At 36.1% G+C, this 22,799-nt stretch overlaps 1 protein-coding gene across 1 annotated transcript; it reads right to left on the reverse strand.

Annotated features, from left to right (window-relative positions):
- Positions 1-1,426: 1,426 nt before the first annotated feature.
- LOC140234447 (gamma-aminobutyric acid type B receptor subunit 1-like) lies at positions 1,427-22,702 on the reverse strand. The gene is made up of 18 exons (XM_072314493.1): positions 22,361-22,702; positions 21,625-21,762; positions 21,041-21,211; positions 18,571-18,672; positions 13,772-13,837; positions 12,605-12,817; positions 11,757-11,846; positions 11,053-11,205; positions 10,545-10,608; positions 9,272-9,349; positions 8,210-8,360; positions 7,149-7,290; positions 5,806-5,919; positions 4,915-5,040; positions 3,686-3,863; positions 3,306-3,475; positions 2,422-2,547; positions 1,427-1,498 (listed from the first exon to the last, which is right to left on the reverse strand). Exons 1-18 carry the CDS (start codon positions 22,700-22,702, stop codon positions 1,427-1,429), a joined length of 2,496 nt encoding a protein of 831 aa, XP_072170594.1.
- Positions 22,703-22,799: the final 97 nt, after the last annotated feature.

The raw sequence follows: 22,799 nt of genomic DNA on the forward strand, positions 1-22,799 counted from the left end.
GCTTTGCATTTCGTAACTCATGATACAGCCTGCTTACCATGAAACACTTTTTCTCCAGAATTCATTCTGAAATTGATGACTCTTCCCATGTGTCATAAGGATAAGAATATCATCAAACTCCGTCAGAGTCATTGTATAAGAGAAAATGGTAGCAACGATAATAACAAAACTGTATCATAACTATATCAACATTTTAAGGTGCTAATTGATGAATGACCCGGACAAAACATAGTTATTTAAAGGGAAGATAAACCCCAAGAGCAATGTGGATTGAGTGAAAGCAGCAACATTAGTAGAACACATCAGTGAAAGTTTGAAGAAAATCGGACAATCGATGCAAAAGTTATGAATTTTTAAAGTTTTGGTGTTGGAACCGCTGGACGAGGAGACTGCTAGAGGTTATGACGTATGAGTGGACAACAATACCAAGAAAATATAAAGAAAATTCTACAAAAATCAATTTTTCATGAAAATTACAAATTCCATCAACTTGATATTGACATATGTTAGGGATAGCAATTATTCCCCCTGCTTTCTGAAAGAGGTTGGTCCATTGCTCTTTCATAATTCTAGAAAAGTGAATTTTTGTTGAATTTCCTTTATATTTTCTTTGTATTGTTGTCCACTCACACGTCATATCCTCTAGTAGTCTCCTCATCCAGCGGTTTCAACACCAAAACTTTAAAAATTCATAACTTTTGCATCGATTGTCCGATTTTCCTCAAACTTTCACTGATGTGTTCTACTAATGTTGCTGCTTTCACTCAATCCACATTGCTCTTTGGGTTTACCTTCCCTTTAAAGGGTAATACATTAAGTAATACAAAAGTAAGACAAATGAATAGCGTGTAATCATTGCCACTTTTGCGAGTATTTTACAGACAAGGATGACCAAGACAAAATGATATGGCGAAAAGGACCTATGATGGTAAAAATCCTCGACACTGTTTCTAAAGATGGCAAAATAAAACTTAGCGTTTCAGTGGACAGTGTTTGATTGCAGGGTCTTTTAATGATTCATTATTATATTGCTGTACTCATGTATGCAGGTATCTTCATATCTATGTAAGTAAATGACTGTACATCCATCTGTTAATCAATTATTTCAATGGGCGAGCGTTAGAGATGACTGGTCTTCGAGAGCTTATGAAATGAATGAAATTAAACTAAAAGAGTGAAATGCAAACAGCAAAATATCATCTTGTGTTTGTTTGGTGTATGGAAAGCCATAGTGAAAAAAAAAATGAGTAACTTGTGCTCATCTTCTTTTTGTCACTTATGTGCAGCTGCAATTTGTATACGTGAACATATTAAATTCCTGAAGATAATTGCAGACTCCGAGGTAAAAATGTAAGGCAAGAATGACAACTTGCGTCATTTCTGAGGATGACCCGGATGTCATCGAGAATGAAACGGATGTCATCTATTAATCACCAAGGAGACAGAGTCGATCAAGTGTTGCCAACTCCTCCTCCAGCTCCTTCCGTTCTTGTAGTTTCTACGACGAAAAAAAAAAGAGAATAAAGAGAAACGAGGCAAAACGCCATTAATCGTTACATTAAGCGTTAAGCGCTAAATTACGACTGATTGACACATCGACCTTCATTGAAGTAAATACATACTATCGATTTTTCAGCGATTTTGAGTAATAGATACACCTCTATCAGAGACAACAGGTCCATAATTTCTTTGTCGATTTCCCCCTTGCTTTTGTTTCTTTTCACTGAAAACAACGATACATTAAATTTTACTCGACTAATCAATTATTCTGCTTACTGGGAAAGATTCTCTCTCTCTCTCTCTCTCTCTCTCTCTCTCTCTTGAAGAGAGCTGTGGGGGCGCTGTGGCATGGGGGATAAGACTCCCGACTCCCAATCGGAGGACCCGAGTTTGATTCCCTCGCAATGCTTACGTCCTTCATGGACCTAAGGTCCATGCGTCCTTGAACAAGATGTTTTTACCCACTACATTGTACTTAACATGTCCCTCTCGACCCAGGTGTATAAATGGATACCTGGCAACGCTGGGGGTAATGATAATGGCAGGGCAGGAACTGGGGGGGGGGGGAGGAAGGCATTTTGGCTTGTAAAAGAAAAATGATTACATGAAAACAAAATCCCCCTATAGAAAACAAAAAACTGAAAAAAATTACAACACCCAATTTTTTGAAGGATCCGTCCATAGATTCTTCCCGTCTAATGGGGGGGGGGGGGGGGTTACTATTGATCCGCTGCAGCCCATCCAACTCCCCCTTTCCCGACCCATCCTCCACCCCACCTTTTAAGAAACAAAACAAAACAAAACAAAACTTTAAAAAATAGCTCCGCGGCACCTGATTGTGTGTGTGTGTGGGGGGGGGGGGCGCTATCTAAATTCAGAGGGGTAGTGTATCTACTGTAGCCTATGAAGCCTCTGTGATACCTGTTGCAGCTTGCTATGAAGATGCACCAACACGGCGTCCTTATCCTTGAAAGTGTCGTCCGTCGAAGTTCCCATGCCAACGCGTTGCTGTGTACCCACGTCATCCGGGTTACTAAGAGCTATAATCTGAGATCAGCAAAAAGAAGTTTTGCAATAAATTTTCCATGCTTACCATGTCTTTAGAATTAAAAAAAAATGCATGGTAAAATGGTCAATAAAACGATTGAGCAAAAGGAAACCCTTTCACGAGCTGGGTAGGTAATCTCGATTACAGGCATCACACTGTTTCGAAATTGAGCAGAAATGGACACAAGATAAAAGAAGTGTTCAAATTCTGCTCTGATTGTATTAACATCGGGTCATCCATGAGGGCATCTTATGCCATCATGATGGAGTTTCTCAGGCTCCAGCAACAACCTCGTGAGTGGTGGCAACATCTTCGTGCGGCCGTTGTGCTTCCTTCTTGTTTCCTTCTGGAAAACTTCTTAATAAGGATTCCCATCTTCGTGTACATAGTGTATGAGTCTTCGTTTGTGGCCCCGTCGTTTGACCTTCTATGGGCACTGTACCTGATTCGGCTGTTGATTGGATTTTAACCAAGTTTGATGGGCGAACTTCTCATAAAACTGAAAATTTCATTTTCGGATTGCTATCTTGCGTCAATATTTCTGGATAGTGTGATGCTACCCTTGTAAAAATTATTACAGCATTATAAACTCTCGTTGCTTCTACTGCTGCGATTACTGTAGCATAGTTACTACTGCTGTGTTACTACTACTACGATATGCTGCTAGTTGAAGAACCAGGTGCAACAACCCCGTAAGTTCCTCCCCCAATCCCAGCCCCTGTGGGCAGGATACCAAGATTCCAGAGTGCTTCTTTACCTTCGGTACGAAAACCAGGCAAAGGACGACAGTGGTCGCTATGGAGATGGCGCATCCAACAAACGTGAAGACAAAGTTGATGTTTCCTTGGCTGTAGTGTACGTAGGCGAAGGGGACGCTGATCACACACGTCAAACAGACAGTATACACCGACAGAGCAATAAATTTACCTGGCAAAGAGAGATATACACGTAAGATAATACAGCTGTTTTTGCAATTCATGGGCTTCGTCAGTGAGAGCGTAAAGATATTCATAGCAAGTCAATTAGGCGTATCTGAACCTATCCAAAGATCCATCTTCAACTCTTTTAACGCATGTGTAATATCAAAAGGCAATATCAAAAGGTTAGGTTAGAAGATATCTTTGGTTGATTACATACTGTCATTGAGTTCCATGATGCGAATGTTCCTCACAGACCAGGCTAGAAAGACGCCAAACACAAGCAATCCACCCTTGTACACTCCTAGAGCTCCCAAGAAGGGAATCATGTGGTCTGAAGTACACGTGTTAAGAGTTGGCACCTTAAAAATCTCTTTTTCGGGCTCCGTCTCGTCAAACTGCGAAATAAAAGGAATTTGGTACTCAGAACAGTAGATCATTTCTGCAAAGATCCTGAATTTATATGTGTGTTTTTTAATTTGCACTATCAAAGATGAAAATAAATGGTCATCATCATCATCATCATCACGATATACATGATGCTATTTTGTGTAGTTAGTACTGGAGAATAACATTAAATCTGGTCATTTTGAAACATTTGCAAAAGCATTATGAGACTGTTCGTTGCATCATTTTGCATTTTCGAAATGTTTAGCTGCATATATTTATTGAGAATAAATTGATAGATGTTCTTGCTAAAATGAGTATTCCAGCGGAAGTAAAAACAATATTGATGGTGGCGGTGGTGGTGACAACGACGATACTAGCACTGCGACTACTATCGCAATAAGTAACGATGGTTATAATATAATCATTCTGATCACTACAGCGGTACATGATATCGATTGTGATGGCAGGAACAACAACAATACCTATAATCACTTATAATTTGAACATTACAATCATCACTATCTTGGTCATCATCGCTATCAACCTCAACATGAACATGAACATGAACATCATCAAAACTATCACCACTACCATCATATAATATCAACACCATCATCATTATCAACCTCAACTTCAACATCAACATCAACATTTTTATCAACATCAACATCGACATCATAAACATTATAATCACCATCATCATTATCAACATCATCATTACTGTCATCATCAGCATCATTATCATAATCATTATCAATGTCATCATCACTGCTATCTTCAGCATCATCACCGTCATTATCACCATTCATTATCACTGTCATCACCACCAACATCATCATCAGCACCACTATCATAAACACAATTATTTGATTAAGGGGGAAGTTTCCAGTCATGGTAGATTTACTAGCAGTATTAAAGGATATTCTGTCACTTTTATATTTTTTGGAAATCGTAAATACAATTATGATAATGTATGTCGCAAAATATATAAGATGGAACCAAAATTTTAATCCATACTTCGTGGCTTATCATCACATAGGAAAATTACTACATGCTCACGATTGGTGTGAAAGTCACCGTCCGTATCGTCATCGGGTCGTAACTCAGCCAGAGGGCAAAGAAAACGAGGTCGATGACCACGAAGCAGAAGATCGTCATCAGGAGACGAGAGTCTGTTAAACCTTTCTAGAAAAGCAATGATGATAAGCAAAATGCGAAGGAGATGGAATGACAGATACAAAACGAAAGTAGAATTTTGTACACTCAAATTCTTTGTTGAAAACAAAAAAGAAATAAATGAAATGACATTTTAAACTGAACTTATCTAACCTTACTCCTTCTTTATTAAAAAGAATGATAAAAATGATAAGTCATGCATGTTTTTCATCAATTGAATTATTACATCATTGATAGAAAAGATCTTACATAAAAGGAAAAGTTAATCTTATACACTATAAAGTAGTATTCGTTTCCACCGAAAGCCTCGCAGTTCTGCCATCTTTCTTTTTGGTCAGGAACTTGCTCAATCACTTGCACTTGTCTGAATTAATTAAATCAATCTAGGACTATTAATCGACACTGTTCTACGACATTTTACACAATTTCACAAACGTGCAGCTGTACCGACCGAAAATGTAATCTGTAAGAGCACTTCACACAAGGTTTAGAAAAAAAAAGTGATTTCATTTTATTTTATTTTATACTTATTCTCCTTTCAAAGAAAATGTCTTATCCACTTAATTACAAAATTACATAACAATTAACTCACACCCAATATGCAAATGTCCAAAATGATGATTGCGCACGTACACTATAATACCTACTCAAGCAAGAAAAAAATCTCTATTGTTATAATGTAGAATGTAAAGCATTTACTGCATTTTATAATAACACAATATTGCCATGTAGATCAAGTTTCAAGGGGGAGTGTCTTATTTTTAGTCTCTTTACCAGCACTTTCCTTGCTTTCATGGCACTGGTGTAGATTTGATGAATACGATAAGTCTTCATGAAAAGGGCCCCAAATGATAAAGAGAGTCCCACACTGACGACTAAGAGAACACTCTGGATAGGGAAGAGAAATTGGTAAATGAATTGGAAAGGAGACAAAAAGATAGATGACTCTACTGACAGACAGATGTATAGGTAGATAACTAGATATACGTGATGGGCTGAGGGATGGATTTATTGATAAATTAATTGGTTAAAAGATAGACGGATGGCTTAAATGGGATGAATTCAATGAATAGGATAAACAGATGTATAATATATAGAGAAATAGACATATAGTAAGGAAAGGAGAGACAAAATTAGTAATTATTAACTAAAGGAGAGACAAATATTAGTCTGAATTTCGGCAAAAGTCGCGAATGATATTGATATCAGTGCGATATCATTTTACGTCGAGACGTGTACAAATTATCAATTCAATAAATGTTAAAACTAAGCTGTCGTCTTTTATTTGATTCAGCTAGATAACTGGAAAGGGTTGCACAAAATCATTGATATTTCAAACAAGGATTATTTCAGTATCTTTTCAAGAAACACAAAGGCAAAATGAAAAGAATTAAAAGGATGCTATCCTGAATAATATAATTCAAAATATACACAGAAACATCGCATCAGAATCTGTGTGATATTAACAAATGAAGTCAAATATTTGCCAAATGGAGATATTTGCGATTAAAGGTCAAGAAAAATAAAGAGAATAATAAGAAATTTTTTGCTTATTTTGACCATAACTTCAAAAATATACCTTTATATGTAGTGACCAATATATCATTTGAAAGGTATTATTTTGTACTTTATGACAGAGACCATACTTCAAAATCTTCAAAAATGGACTTATCGGTTTTTGCGAACAAACTCTTCAATAATCTAAATTGAGTACAATGTATTAGGGCATTACGAAATAGTAAACAAGGAATGAGTTAAAGGGTACCGTGATCGATCGCTAGGTACCTTGTGGCAGGAGCCCGGATGTTACCTTTTGACTGCCATGACAGTGAAATTATCATTGTTCAGAGGACCTTTGACAAGGCAAACAAGGCCCACGAGACGGACATTACATCACGGGGCTTAAATGTGTCAGTCTCGTGGGCCTTCTTTGCTTTCAATAGTGTCCTAATCGTGGGCCTTTTTTTGCGTAGTGTCGGGTCGTGAACCTTGTTTGCCTACTGTCAATGCTATAGAACTCATAGGCCTTATTTGCCTATAGTGTTGAACTCGTGGGCCGTATGACTCGTGGGTGTCGATCTCAATACAATGGAATGACCCCGTTTCTGACGGCTTACCTGGCATCGCAGTGCAAGGGCGATTGGGTCGCCTCCGTCTGTGACTTGGAGGGCTTCGCTGGTTAAAAATATGGAGGAGTAGAGAAGCACGCCACCAGCGGCGATCACGTTGTTCAACATGGGACTCGATATCTTCAGGGCTCTAGGAGAAGAGGTAGACGGACGTTTGTTACCCAACGTGAAAGGTACAATGTATTATTAAATGGGCTACAAAATCTCTGCAATCTGATTGGCCAATTATCATGCATTTATTTTTTTCTCATTCATTCAAGCGTATGACATGAATAAATGAGTAAAAATCAATTTTACTCAAATCAGCGATATATTTGGGTGAACTTTCAAGTCTCTTCCAAAGGATCATGGGGAATGCAAGGAAGATGGAGTGGGCCTTGCCTTTGAGCACAACCGCTGCTTCGAATCAGGATTAAGAAGTCTTGTTGAGAGTGGCTTTGTTGTTGTTGTTTTTTTTTTTTTCATAAAGTCACAAAGGTTGCTCAAAATGTGAAGTAAAGTCTGCCAAATCGCGCAAACGTTTCAAGAGAAGTACAATGATTCAAAACAGAACAAAAAGTCGTGACCTTGACATCCTACTAGATTATAAATAGGCCTATCAAGCGCTCATCCATCCACGAAATGTGTTGATTAGATAGATAGGTGTTTTCAAGCGTAAAAGGCGGACAGAGGTATTTCAAGTTAAAGCTTTCTAATTTGATATTCTAAATTAGGTCACCACTTTGATGCAGTTTTGGTAATTAATTAGTATTTCATATGACATTGCTTTTAACGGCGAATTGCGTGGAGTATACCAAAGAAACGAGAGTTACAGAACCCCGCTGTATGTATTGCACTCATAACACAATCTAACAAAGGTGGGACTTGCGTGATCAAAAATATTACAAATTGATTTTTCTAGCTTGATGTTTCTTTGACCACTTAACAATATTGATCTCTTTAGTTTTACAATTAGAAAGTATATGGAAGGAAGGGCATAACCTTTCTTAGCTAACGGTTTTAACAAATTATCTAACGAACTCTGACAAAATTACAAAGTAAACATTTACTTCTTGTTCCTGTGGCAAACGTTAATGGCCAAGAAGGCAATGGCAAGTAGAATTCCAAGTGAAGCAGCGGTTAGGATGATGATTTTATTGGTGTTGCCAATAGCAACATCGACTTTGATCTCTGTTGGACCATCCACTGGTACGAAGGAACCTTGAATGGAAAAGAGCGACAAACACACACTCGAGATTTAAAAAGATGCATGGAAGATCCATGTTGAAAAAAAAAACAAACCTGAAAGCTAGGTCGATTAACGCAACAAAGAATCTTCGTTTTGTTTTGTTTTTTGGTATTGTTCTGTTTTGATTCGGGCTTTTTTCCCGACATTTCTTGCATGATGCGCATCATAATAAATCTGGAATGTTTCTGTCCGCGTATTTTGGCATAGCAATTAAGAACAAATGTTTTATATATATATATATATATATATATATATATATATATATATATATATATATATATATATATATATATATATATATATGATCCACCAGCTTATCATTACTAAGTCGCTAACACAGTGATGTATATAGATAACAAATCACCCTTAATGCACTTCGAAATATTTGAAATATCATCAACACCAATGAAAAAGAGGGGAAAAGATCTGCACTGGATAAGTTTTCGTTTGTAAAGGATACTTTCCAAAGTCCGTTTCAAGCATGTAAGGTGACGGTTAATAACGCAGTGCATTTCGGAGTGACATCTTCTTATATATATCTTATTTGACCTTCGTGATTCATTAAGATGAAGAGCTTGATCGCAAAACGATTTATTCACATTGTTGTCAATTAAAGATATAAACGACTAAACCTAGTAACAAACAGATGAAATAATAAAAAATAGTGCATCTTTTACCATAACTTGAAGAACGCTCCTTGTTATGCAGCAAGACAGTGAGATATCCTTGGAAATATTTCATTTTACTATAGTTGATGATGAAATTAATTTAAAATGTTTAAAAACGGCCCTTTACCAATTTTATGGTCAAATGATTGTTTATATCTTTAGATGTAAAATTAGCAGGAAACATTCATTCGAAATTGTCGATGAAATAGTAATACCTTCCCACTTAAATTCTTGTTTCCATCGAATGCCATCCGTCTTGCGATCATAGACAAAGATTTGCCACACCACGCCGTCTGTGTTCGGGGAATGATGAGATTAAAAAAAAAAAGTGAAACCACAATTTCATGTAAGTAACTTGAAATACATCAAGGTGTTTTGTTCATGATATGAGATTACAAAAATACCAAAACGTCGCCAGAAAATGACTTTTAGTTAAAGGGGAGATTCGTAAAGAGTAGGCTCGAGTCTAAGCTGTATAATGACGTATGAGTCAATACATATGAACTTTACTATAACTTATCTAAAACACACACACACACACACACAAACACACACACACAACGGAAATAACGCATCCTGGAAAAAATCTTTGTAAGGAAAAGAGCTTCAGGGTCTATTCAAGTGCTTAATCATCGATCATACCAGGCTGTGCTCTGGGCAACGAATGCCCCCCCCCCCCCTAAAAAAAAAGAAAAAAAAAAAGAGGATGTAAATCTCCGTAGCAGCCACAATAAAGGGGTTATCAAATTTAGGCATAATTTTCTACATTTTATTCAACACATTCTATTTATGATTAATACTAGTTTCAAATGGAATAGTGTTATCTTTTCAAACGTTATCAGAGTTAAAAGTTAGGAGTGTGTATATAGTTTTTAGGAAATAAAAAGGGGCCTCTCAGACTATACCCATCACATTATTGTCGAAAAAGGTGCTCTATATTTGTATCTTGATCAGAAACGTTACAATTATATGTATAAGACAAAATGCTCTTTCAGAACATATAAAACACTGAAGTTGACAGGGTTGACCCATTTCACTTATTTTGAGTCTTCATCTGAAATAAGGGCGCGGGACTTTCTGTTAATTTTGTGATGCAGAGTATATCATTCTAATCATAACAGCATAATAAATAGTTCAGTAACAATCAAAAAACCATCTTGATTCCAACGTCTTTCAATAGTCTTTCTACAAGATTAACCTGTAAGCGTACGTTGTTTTTTTTTTCTATTGCGATTGCAAATATATAGACGATCTGTCTCAACAAATTTTAAGCAAAACTTTTAAGATGAAACTTGAGTCAATTACAATTTATCCAGACGTATAATTCGTTTGGAAATCCTAAGATACTATACTCTTTTATTACTTTTCAAATTCATTCAAATATAAAAAACCCCAAATGAACAAACAAACAAACAAACAAACAAACAGACGAAACAAACAAACGTCCACAGTCCACCACCAAACAATTACATTGTTGTTGTTTTTTACCTTGTATTTGTTGGATTACTGCGTCACTCTCCCTACTCCCATACTCATCGAAAGTCCCTGGTCCCTGAACGGGAAACACGAATAAAGGGTTGCGATCATATGAACAAGGACTAACAGATAACGGGTCAAACTTGAGGACAAAATGTTTGAATTAGGATGCCGATAAACCTATAATCTAATGGGACTTCTCACAAATTTTGATAGCGATGGCAGAAATGATAAAGTTTGACAAAAATGTCTACAATAAAGAACAATGAAGTTGATGAAGATGTCTGCAATAATTTAATGTAGGTTCGATACTGTTGAGATAATACTATTTGAAATTAGAATAATTTTGAGCATCTTTAATTTTCTATAATGTAATTGAACTTCTACATCTATTCTTTGAATATGCAATCACCGTTTATTGTCATATTGTACTCTACACCTTTGTCGGATATGAAATGACATATGTGTAGTTTGTGTTATCATGTCAACAATCATGGCCTTGTCACTCAGCTAGACTCACCGTCAGACCGACAAATCGTGTTTTCTTGGTCTCCTCCACCATGATGTCTGCTAGGATCTTGTTGTCGTAAGTAAAGTCAGCCAGTGAGAGGCCGGGATACTGAGAGGATATCACGTGACTAGAAGCGTTCAGGGCCAGGGCTATGGTCATGATCTAGGCCAGGAAATCAATGCACAGAACGAAACGAGTGTCTAGATTTTGTATTTTATGTATACGGACGGGAAGCAAAGTAGGATTGGCAGATATAAGTCGGCGTCCAATAAATGTGTACCATTATAACAGTTTAATGTTAGTTACAAGAGGAAAACTTAAAGGGGAAATTTATCCCAGATGTATGCATGGATTCAATGAATAGAGTAATACTGTATGAAAAGGACACATCAAAGAAGTTTGAGGAAATATTGGGCAATCTGTTCCCAAAAAGAAAATATAAAGTTATTGTGCCGTCATCGTTTGACGAGAATGCTAAAACAGCCGATGACGTCATAGAAGTGGCAGGGCACTGAAAGAATATATGTTTCTAGGATAATGAAAGAGCACTTGACTTATCTCCTCCTTCAGAAGGCGGGAAATTGTATTGATTGTAATGCTATTCTTATCAAGCAATTACTTTAAGGGATGGATTAGATGAAAACATTTGCAATTCATATCTTCTAAATAATATTAAGTATCATAATCCTGACTTGTATATATTATTTTCATACCTGATCGTAACCATAGGAGTCGCATGCACCAGTGGTGACGAGCTGCCCCTGAAGAAACTCGAAAAACTCCAAGCGATCCTCGTCCGGGTACTTTGAGTTTGAAAAATAATAGACGGGAACAAAAATCAAAAAGTCATTAATTTTGTTCACGATATCGAGAAATGAAATAAGTATACAGTAAAAAACTGAAGCACAAGATCAGAGCATAGGAAGATACCAATACCAAATTATTGATAATACTCAGTTTACATGATTATTATCATTATATTTACATCATTATTTCTACCGACAAACAAATCCTGGATTGTAAAGTCACACTCAAGGCCCGAATTTTCGACGTGTTCCATCAAAGTAGATGTTAGATATCATTTATGTTCCATATATAACGATCCTCAAAATAACTTCTATTTTCATTTTTTGAAAGCTACACTTATCTCTATGTAGTCCGAACTACAATTTGACTATTAAGGTTAAGGAATATACCATTATACAATTTGTTCATGCAATTAATATATTAAAGTGGATTATAGAACGACAAGTAATAAATTATCCCGAGTCCCGTTTTGTTTCACCGAGGCTGCAGGCCATGGTGAAATACAACTGAATAATTTAGTTTTTTGAAGTTCTATAGTCCAGTGCTTGTGCATCAATAGAATATGCGCTAACTTTTATAATAAATAGACTCCTCTACCTACATGCATTTTCCATAGGTCTAGGCCCTACTAGACCTACAAGGTCATATACCGAAATTTTTACATGATCACGTGATGCAGTCTAACCAATCACAACCCATATCATAGTTGACCTATTTACTGTAATTAATAATCAGACAGACTAGAAGGACCTACTATTCCATTGAAGTTGATCGTTGATAGGTCTTCCTGAACCTCAAAGCCGCGCATGCTCAGATATCCGTCGATGGCTTCGCCCACTTCTTCCACCAAGCAGAAATCTTCACCTCTGGCCAGAATTTTATTGGTCTCTATCACCCACCAGTTGGCGTGGTACCAACCCATCAACACCCAGACATACTTTTTACCATACAAACCCTGCCTGTAAACCTGTTGATTGGAAAAAAAAAACCAATGTTGATTAGAGAAAGTATACTCAAACATTTCAGTGTATCCTGACTTTGTTGGAGATGAAATAAAACAACTTGACTTGACTTGAAATAATACCATATGATTCAGCATAATCTATATAATCAAAAGTTTTCCCATAGCATTCCTCATCGCATACTAAATGTAATTATGGACGGCTCGTATCTTTCAAGAAGTTTGCTACATGAGACCAAAACACTGTAAATCAGAATCCACGTTACCAATTAAACTCAGATTCATCTTATCCTGTGATGATATTCTGATATACAATAGTGATAATACTAGTATATTCGTTAATGACTGATTTCAGCTGACATCTGAAGCGACTGATAATTTCGTCCCCTCATGTACCTTTTCCACCAATTGCCAAGTCCCAAATCATTTAACTATAATCAAGTGATATTCAAACAAAACAAGACATTTTTTAAGCAAAGAAATCAAAAGTCAATGAAACAAATAGATACTCTATCAAGTGATTGGATGAATGAATGAAGAATGAATTAATAATTTCATTTATTAATTGATTAATGTATAGACATTTGTTGAGGTTGGGGTAATTAAATTATAGCAAACTCTGAGTTCAGATTGGATTCGATATGCTTTTAAGAAGTGTACGTGTATTAAGAAAACTTTAGGAGTAAAAGCACTCACACGCCTTCCTCGAGACATAAAACCATAAAGATAGTAAAAATAATAGGGCATCTGTCTCTATTAATTGCGACAATAATTCATTATATTACTATGAATAAATGAATGATTTGATGATTCATGACAAGACAGAATAAAGGATGTTTCATTCGTTCTTCCATGTATCAAATCCTCGGGAAATTGTAACAATTCAGCAACGGATTAATAACGAGGCATCCTCTTCCCTATCCCTTGTGATATACCATAATTATTATCATTGTTATATACCTCGCAGAAGACTCGTGTGGCGGTGTCGGTGTACACACTGAGAAATATGATCCGCGCATCGTGCCGCTGTATATAAGTAAAAAAAAAAATCGAAAGGGAGATTAACATTTTGAAATTTCATGTGATTAGCTTTTTGAAGAATTTCTGATTTATCAGAAGTACCAATAGAGATGATGTAATCATTGTAATAAAGTTTAACGGCATATCTTCTGCAATAGATGACAAATAGGCCTATATCTGTAATCTTCACCTCTGAATAAGTTTGTGAGCTGAATAGATTTTGAGGGTTCCTTTCTTTTTTGAAGGAGTCATATAAGTAGTTTCATCGAAAGAACATCTTATATCATCATTTTTAGCATCATTATTTTCTTTGGGAAATACAACTATTTGAATCTCACTTTCAGGAGGACGGACATTTGCTTCAAAATGCTATTTCAGAAAGTTTGTTTGAAGTCCCGCACCCTGTATGAATAGGTATATTATTGTAGACTGTGGGGTGTACACGTAACTCCCAATTGAGCATAAGTGACTGTGTCGCAACATTTACTATATTTTAGACTTTGGGGTAGAACAGTATCACATTTACCTCCCTATGAAATAGCGATATTCGAACACTGTCATGTGTAAACTGAAAACATCAAAATCATTGCAGTTCTAAATCTACGTTCCATGTCTGTCAGTGGGTGCACTTTAATATGGACTTATGAGTACACACAAGTTTGACATGAACGCTATGGAAGTTTCTACAGAGATGAACTTAGATTATCTAAGGCAGATATCATGAAATGTTCTTTTTAAAATGACAGTTTTAGACAGGCGAAACTTCTTAAAGGTCTTGATAACGGAGACTGGTGACAGAATTCTTTAAACTTGAATTAAGAGAAACTCGATAAGATTGTTTGAAAGATTATGACCATCTTAGAAGCTTATTCCTCATGATGTTTTCGGAAGACCAGAATTTAACGAGTATATTTCAAAGCTACTTTCAATTCGAATAATTGTCTCTCTATGTATGCAGAGTGCATTACAAGCGCAAAGTTCGACGTCGCGTGCCATCTATACAAAATAAGCCCTCTCACAGTATACCACAAGCTTGTTATTCTATGGACTTTGTACATAAACATAATTCCGACGGGACTCAAAGATTTAAGGCACAACGACAACAAAGACAAATATCCTTTACATTTTAACTTGAGATTTGTGTTTCTAGTTTCAATTCAATAACTTAAGCAACTAGAAGCAATTCTAAGACTTATGGAGAGATTCGTTGGTTCATGCAGGTAAAAGATCGCCAGTCTATTCACTTCATATTTCTTTTTCCTAAAAATCGATTTTTGTAGTATTTCTTCAGGGGAAAGCTTCGTTAGATAGGGCCGCCAGACTTTTATGTAACAAAAATGACAGCGGGTGTTTTTTTTTTTTTATTGAGAAATAGGCGTCATTGAAGAAATTATCGATTTGAAAAAAGGGGGAAAACAGGAAACCCTTTCTACTGCCCCTGCTCTGACTGTATATCTTCTATATTTTATGAGTCTCATGTCTTCTTTCTCTTTTCTCAAAACATTTGGTCTGTCATGGTATTTCCTAGTAAGTGTAGGTTGTTTCTTTCTCATTTTTTGTTGTCAAAAAGCTACTGATTCATTTGATAGGAACGAAAGGATAATACGAAGGGAAGTTGAGCGGTCTTAAACACAATTACGCATATAATGCAAGTTGTATATATATATATACGTATACAAGACGGTATGAATAAATGAATGTGTAAACAACATTGGACTGCATACTTTTAAAAAGGTATTTTTAGATAGATTAAAGAAACACCGCCATGGATGCTACGATTAAAATAATTTTCACCAGTTTTTTTTTTTTTTCATTTTGACACAGACAGAAATCAAGGCTAATATTGTGGGGGAAGGGATATCATTTTTTTTTCAGGTAAAAATCTTGCTGTAAATGTTTGATTCTTGTTTAACCCACAGTAGGTCCATTATCAATGCTACAAAGAAGTACTAGCTTCTTATAAGCATGTAATGGACATCGATTTGTTATGCAGTTAACGTATAGTGATTGGAATATAGTGTAGGCTGAATTAGCAAGGTTTCTCAAGAAAACGTCAGTTCGACTGATTTTATTGATTTAGAAAGTAAAAGAAAATCGAAATCAAACATTTTCTTCTCGATGAAAAAAGGATTTGAGCTGATAAATGGAAACGCATCTTATTAGAATGAAACGTAAAATTCAAAAGCAAAGGATCACTTTTAATGTACCAACTAAATATTGCTGAAGTATCTCATATGAATCATATTTCACTTAAAACGAGATTTGTAATTTCGTTTTTTGTCTCATGCTTTATCATTTTTGTTTATCATTATTATTTTATCATTATTATTATAAATATTATCATTATCATAATTATTATTACTACTACTACTAATATTATGATTTCTTTTTTCAAATTCAATTTGAAGTAGGCATCATACTTTGTGCGGGAATATCCACAGGATCTAAAGTGTTGACTGTCACCGCACCGCTCAATTATAAATTAATATATATGTATATATATATATATATATATATATATATATACAATTATATGAATATATGTATATGAAATTATATATATATATATATATATATATATAACATATATATATATATGTATATATATATATATTTGTATACATATGTATATATATATATATATATATATATATATATATATATATATGAAAACATCGTCTTCTCTAAATCAAAATGTGATATCAGGCAGGCGACATGGAGAACAACGAATCTTTTTTCAATTTCTGATATATCGATCAATATTTAAACACAATCATAAAATTGGGTAATTCACACACGCACACACAAAAAATGAGTACGTCGAAAAGTTTGAACTGGTTCGTTTAGATTTGTTTACATATTCAATATCGCTAGATAGCTTAATTAGTTACAATGATAATGCTTTATAATAGCAGCTACTTTCATGAACCCTGAAATCCTTCCTATTGAAGGGTGTACAGTGCTGAATTTATGGATAACACTTTTGGTGTAAATAGATATCTCTAAAATAATTACAAGCATTAAAAGCTTCCATTTTTTCTCTCTCTCCTGAGTGCCGTGCATACATAGTTTGTGAGCATGCATCAAATTGATTTTATGTTATATTTTGAATAGTACCCTAATCGATATACATTAATACATTATTACATTCATTTAGATTAAAACATACCATTTGTGATGACGTATAGGATATATAATATATATAGACAAAAAATAGAGAGAGGTAATCATGTAATTCTGTCTGTCCGTCCAACTGTCCATCTGTCTGTCTATGTTGCTTTAATTCTCCTTTTCTGATTTCTTTTATAAGCCGCTGATATCTACCTGTCTACGACGTAACGTTATTCTTAGTTATATAACATGTTTGCGTTTTCATTGTCTTGTTTGTCGCGTGCAATTGACTAGTTATCATCTTCGTCGAAGGGTTATAAGTGCTATTTCGATTACACTCCGTAGCCCCGATTAACTCTTTCAGCACCAATCAATTCTTTCACTACTATTTGTCACCTTATCTCTGTGCTATGTGCGAGTGGCAATTTGAGGTGGCGTTTTAATATGTACATGTATATATATATATATATATATATATATATATATAGAACGCCGTAAAAAATAAAAAAATAAAACCCGTTTCTGAAAACGGGTTTGATTAAGATCTTTTGTCACACCATGGGCACTGATGAAGAGTGTGACCTTGCCTTTCAGTATTTGAGAGCTATGCTCCGTTTTTAAGATCTTCAAGATCTAGGATTTATTTATTTATTTTTTATTTATTTATTTATTTATTTTTTACGGCGTTCTTCTTCTACTGATTCCTTAACATATTATCATCAAGATGCCGAGCAGACCAATTTTCTTATATATATATATATATATATATATATATATATATATATATATGTATATATGTAACGTTTAACGTCGGAACGTTTTAACACACACACACACACACACACACACACACACACATATATATATATATATATATATATATATATATATATATATATATATATATTGCAGAGATGAAAGTAAGTTTAGACGGACCTCAGATATTTCTGCCTTCGTCTTTGTCAGTCGGAATTAGATGTAAGTAGAACGCGAAATCACAAATGTATTCAGAGTTTTTTTTTTTCCGCATGTGCAACCTTGTCTGAAGGAAAAAAAAACCCTCATATCTGGCCAAGGCTCAGAGCAATGCAGCGCGGATAAACGCATGCAAAAGTTCCCCGTAACAAATATTGATCAGGAGTGAAGTTCTTTATCACTACATAAAATTTAAATGTATTGATGCAATACCTCTCAGCGTTCATCTAATATTCTTCCTAAAAGCAACTTCATTGGCACAAAGAGAGCACATCATATAAAGATTTTAAATGAAAAAGAAATCACAGCACACTAATGCACCTGTCAAACAAGAACACAATAATCCGATAGACTGTAGAGACTAAAATGAAAAAAAAAAGCACATTGAGCCAAAATATCACATACATCCATAATTCTTAGAGAAAGTCATATCATTCATCATTCGTGTGTAATATATTGTCATGAACAGTTCCAGCATAATCATAAGTTATTTTAGATCATATGTATATATATATATATATATATATATTTCAATTTCCTGTTGACACAATCAGTAAGCCATTTCCTTAATTGTCAATTAGAAAGCAATTTGTGACCTGGGAAAATGCTGATATCTCTGCGTTGCCATCGTTACAGGTTTGTCTGGACTTTACCTTTAGACTCTCGATATTGGTGCGCGGGTCATCATTAATGGTTTCTATGGCAATGGTGTGCATTCCTTCCTCTTTCATCATCGTAGCAAACTCTATCATCTCCTGGATTAGAATTCAGAAAGTTGAAATAGCGGAGTATAAGTATTTATCAAGACTTTGATCAGGGGCCGCGGAACGTTTTCCGTGGGGGGGGGGGGGGGGGGTGCGCTGGGAGGCAAAGTTGAATGGCACCACCTACTCCCAACGTGATGATCCTGCCCCCTCCGATCATCCTTGGTTCTGGTATACACCAGCGAAGTGGCGATCAGGAATTCATGAACGCAGTATAAATATAAGCCCACGGTGTATGCACGCTGCTATAATAAAAAGAGCCTGTTTGTCAAAGTGGTTGGGGTATAATATGTGACCCTCTAGCGGAAAGCAATAACTGACAGGGGGAAATTGTATATAGCGGAAGTGTGGAAGGTCTCACTGTTACCGCAAGGTAACACTCTCCGCTGCTCTAACGTCCAATGTAATTTTGATCTATTTGGGGGTATAATTGTGCATTAAGTTCTGAATGATTAACGTAATTGCCCGCAGGAGCGAGTGCATATACCGTCTTCTCTACTCCGTAATGCGAAATATATTTAAAAAAAAAGAACGACGAGGCCAGACCTGTCATTTGGCATAATTGACAACCAATCATCATTATGTCAGAGCTGAAACACGGCGAAAACACACAATAATAACACACACGCCAAAACAAACATATATATAAAATGTACACACATACGTAATTGTCTACGTTCCATGAAAATGTGGCATTTGATATACATGGCAAACGCAGACTGCGGAATTTTAGATTTCTCTTTGAACGAAGTTCCTTTTCAGCTCTGGAACATTAGAGAGTTTCAAGTTTCAAGTTTCAAGTTTATTCAAAGTTTCCACAATACAAAAATTTACATAAAAACAATAATATGTAACAAGGAATACATTGCTGAATATAATTATGCGATTAAAACAATTTGCAGAATATTTGAATATAAATTGACAACGCATGTAGATGCATTATATATGTAAAGTGGAGGGGTCTTAGAAAAGCAAGCTTGTATAACAAGACCCCTGAAAAGGCAAGTTAAGACATGTGATAAAACAACTCACTAATGAGCTAGAGTTTAACTTTATTAGACCTTCATCATTAGAACTTCATCATGGTGTTAGCATACATGTATCTGTATACCTAAAAGCGTATTAAGATTTGGGCGTGTGATTGACACACAATGGACTCTAATGGAACAGCCGCTGTATAGCGTGTTGGGTGTTGTTTGATGAATGAAGGCCCTTGATAGGTAATCAAATACAAAAGGAAGACTTGTTTGAATACATAATGATGCACGACGTTTGATTTGGACATTATTAAAGGGGCATTCCGGATGACTTAAATCTTTTCATATCATGTAGTACATAAATCCAGGGACAGTGTCATGTAAAGGTTTGTTGACTCTATTGTAGTCCTTGAGCAGATAAGCCAATACTTAAAAAAACACAAATCATAATACCCGGAACAAGGCTGATGACATAGGAGGCTCACATATTCCAGTAATGTGGCAAAGCCATTCCATTATAATACCACTTCCTTAACAAGTTCACTTGTGTAGAATTTATGAATGTTTTCTTCTTTTGCTCTGCTTCCTTGATCACCCAATCATGCATTCTACTGTAATATGTGAAGCTCCATATCATCATCCCCGTTCATTGTGGTATGTTATAAATTTTGAAAACATTTGTATTCCTCATTCTAATCACTATAAATTCTAAAACTCTGTAGGCCTATTAACAGTGATTAAGTATAACCACTTCATAGGTGTTTAGATGCACAATTCTAAAAATCTTTTTTTTTTTTTGAAGTCTCCTCTTTAAACAAATTTCAAATTTAACACTGGTCCACTGGAATATGATGTATCAAAAGACATGAAAGAGGTTGACGTCTCGACAGTCGATTCCCATCATATGTCCCTATCTCTCCCATCTCATCCCCTCCTCTCTCCCATTCACTCACTCATATTATTCTGTATCTTGGCTTCATGGTTATGGAATGTTGTCTTGTTCTTTGCGGGGAGATTGTATGTCACATGGTACGATGTGTGTTGCGCAAGCTCCTTGGATTGTACCAGTCACCTGCAAGCGCGATTCTTACTGACTACAGTGAGGTCAGAGGTCATGTCAGGTGCATTAATCTCGTGGACAGGAGGAATAAACTCTCTTTGCCATCACAATTTGTTTGATTTGATTTATTTCTGCATTCAATCAGATACAAATTAGATACAAATTTCAAAAGTACAAAGACAAAGAATAGCAAGTGCAGTGAAATAAATCGATAACAGTACACAAATAAATACACATAAGTGATTGCATTGAGCAGTATACATAGACAAAAACATAAAATAAAATATACAGTATTTTAGTAATCATGTCTAATCATACATACGTCTCTAAAAAGGTTGACGTCTTGGTAGACGATCGCAGCCTTTTTCCAATCCATGGCCTTCAGGAGGGCCACCCTGGCTGGGTTGAAGACCGAGTTGGCCGGGTAGATCTGCACCGTGTAGGGGTAATATTCCAGCAGCCTGTCGTCTGCTTGGAACTGAGCTATTCCAACCTATTGACAGATGCATTGATTAACTGTCAATTTGATGTCGCGTAAGTGCTCTATCACTTTCAAATCTGCACGTTCATGATGGTAGGTGCTATTTACAAAGTGAGGAGAAATGCAAATTTGTCGCTCGCCGGTGATGATGGTGACGAAAGTTAATATTGATGTTTGATGGAGATGAAATCATGGACATTTGAGGCCTCTTGCTTTTTTTTTTTCACGTCAATAAACCGATGTAGATACTGGACAGTTTTCATTATGTTCATTATGCTAGACTTCAGGCTCAGGATGTAATTTTCACTATTTCCCCCACATAATGATAACAATGAGAACTATGATTATAATTGGAAGTATGGTAAAGACAATAGACGAAGCAGTAGCTATAATAGTGAGAAAAAGAAAAACAACACAGTGCTCACCTGCACGAGATGGTACTGAGCCGCCACCCTGTTGATCACCTCCCCCACGCTAGAGTAGGTCGGTCCCCAAGCCATCACAACTTGGGGAGAATTATAGATGACGTCATAAAGATATCGGAGAGCAGGGCCTGGCCGAGCCTACATGGGATGCCCAATAGAGTATGCAATGTTCAATATCATTTTCCCGTTTGTAAAGTGAAGGCGTTGGTAACAATGAACTGTAGCTTCTTATTCAAAAGATTGCACTGATGAACGGTTTAAGCAGTCTCAGATACCGTAATCAAAAGAAGATATGAATGCCCTGATAAAGCCATCTCGAACGGAATTTTAAGCCATGAGTAAATGGTAAACGGATAGTCATGTAATGCCATATCTCTAGAAGACTTGAAAGGGGACTGGTCTTGTCATGTGGATGTCATTGTTATCACTTAATAAAGCGTCAGCATTTTATTAAGCATAATTTCTGTGGAGTCAATCAAGTTTGGTGAAATGACCCCACACCTAATCCATGTCAGAAAAGAGGAAACAAGAGGGCTTTTATTTCATTGTCTTTGGGAGTCTATGTTCAGATAAATAATGCTTTGAGGACATAATTTCCAGCGATCTACGAAGTTGTCTGTCATTATTTGTAATTCGTTAAAACCTCTTTTGCATGCAACTTATTTAAAGGAATAATTATTCTTTACGATAATTGCTTATCAAAGTCAAACATAAAATGGCAAACAAGCCCTAATACCTGAGTCCAGTTCCAAATAATTCGTAGCTCGTAGTCCTCCAGGAGATTTGGTTCAGCGTTTACGTGTTCGACGGCAAGGAGAACCGTACACACCAGCTTGTCATAGTACGTGGCAGAGAACGGGAGGAATCCGGCAATGTACAGCGGAATTTTGCCGGCACTTTCTTCGCGCCCATCGCCCGCGTCATCGGACCAGCGGGCTGCGTCGGGCCAGATGTCCTTGTAAAGTGTGCAGTTCCGCCATCGCTCGAGTGTTGTCGAGGCAGCGGCGCTGTTCAGCCCCAAGCCCAGCGCAGCGCCGATAATGATGGTGACTAAAGTGACGCCTTGTTGAAGTCTCATCCTTTCCGAAATGAACCATCCAAGGACAGAAGCATCAACGTTCTTTCCCTGTCCGGTCTCTGATTTGCGATCTTTATCACAGCAGAGACACTGAAGG

The sequence above is a fragment of the Diadema setosum genome, chromosome 10 (genome assembly GCF_964275005.1).
Source record: "Diadema setosum chromosome 10, eeDiaSeto1, whole genome shotgun sequence".
In the NCBI taxonomy this organism is placed as follows: Eukaryota; Metazoa; Echinodermata; class Echinoidea; order Diadematoida; family Diadematidae; genus Diadema; species Diadema setosum.

Coding starts and splice junctions, on each gene's coding strand:
- LOC140234447 (XM_072314493.1), bottom strand. CDS start 22,702: ATGAGACTTCAACAAGGCGTCACTTTAGTCACCATCATTATCGGCGCT. Junction 5,041..5,805: donor TGAAAGCAAGGAAAGTGCTG/GTAAAGAGACTA, acceptor TTGCTTTTCTAG/AAAGGTTTAACAGACTCTCG. Junction 2,548..3,305: donor GCCTGGTTTTCGTACCGAAG/GTAAAGAAGCAC, acceptor TGCTGATCTCAG/ATTATAGCTCTTAGTAACCC.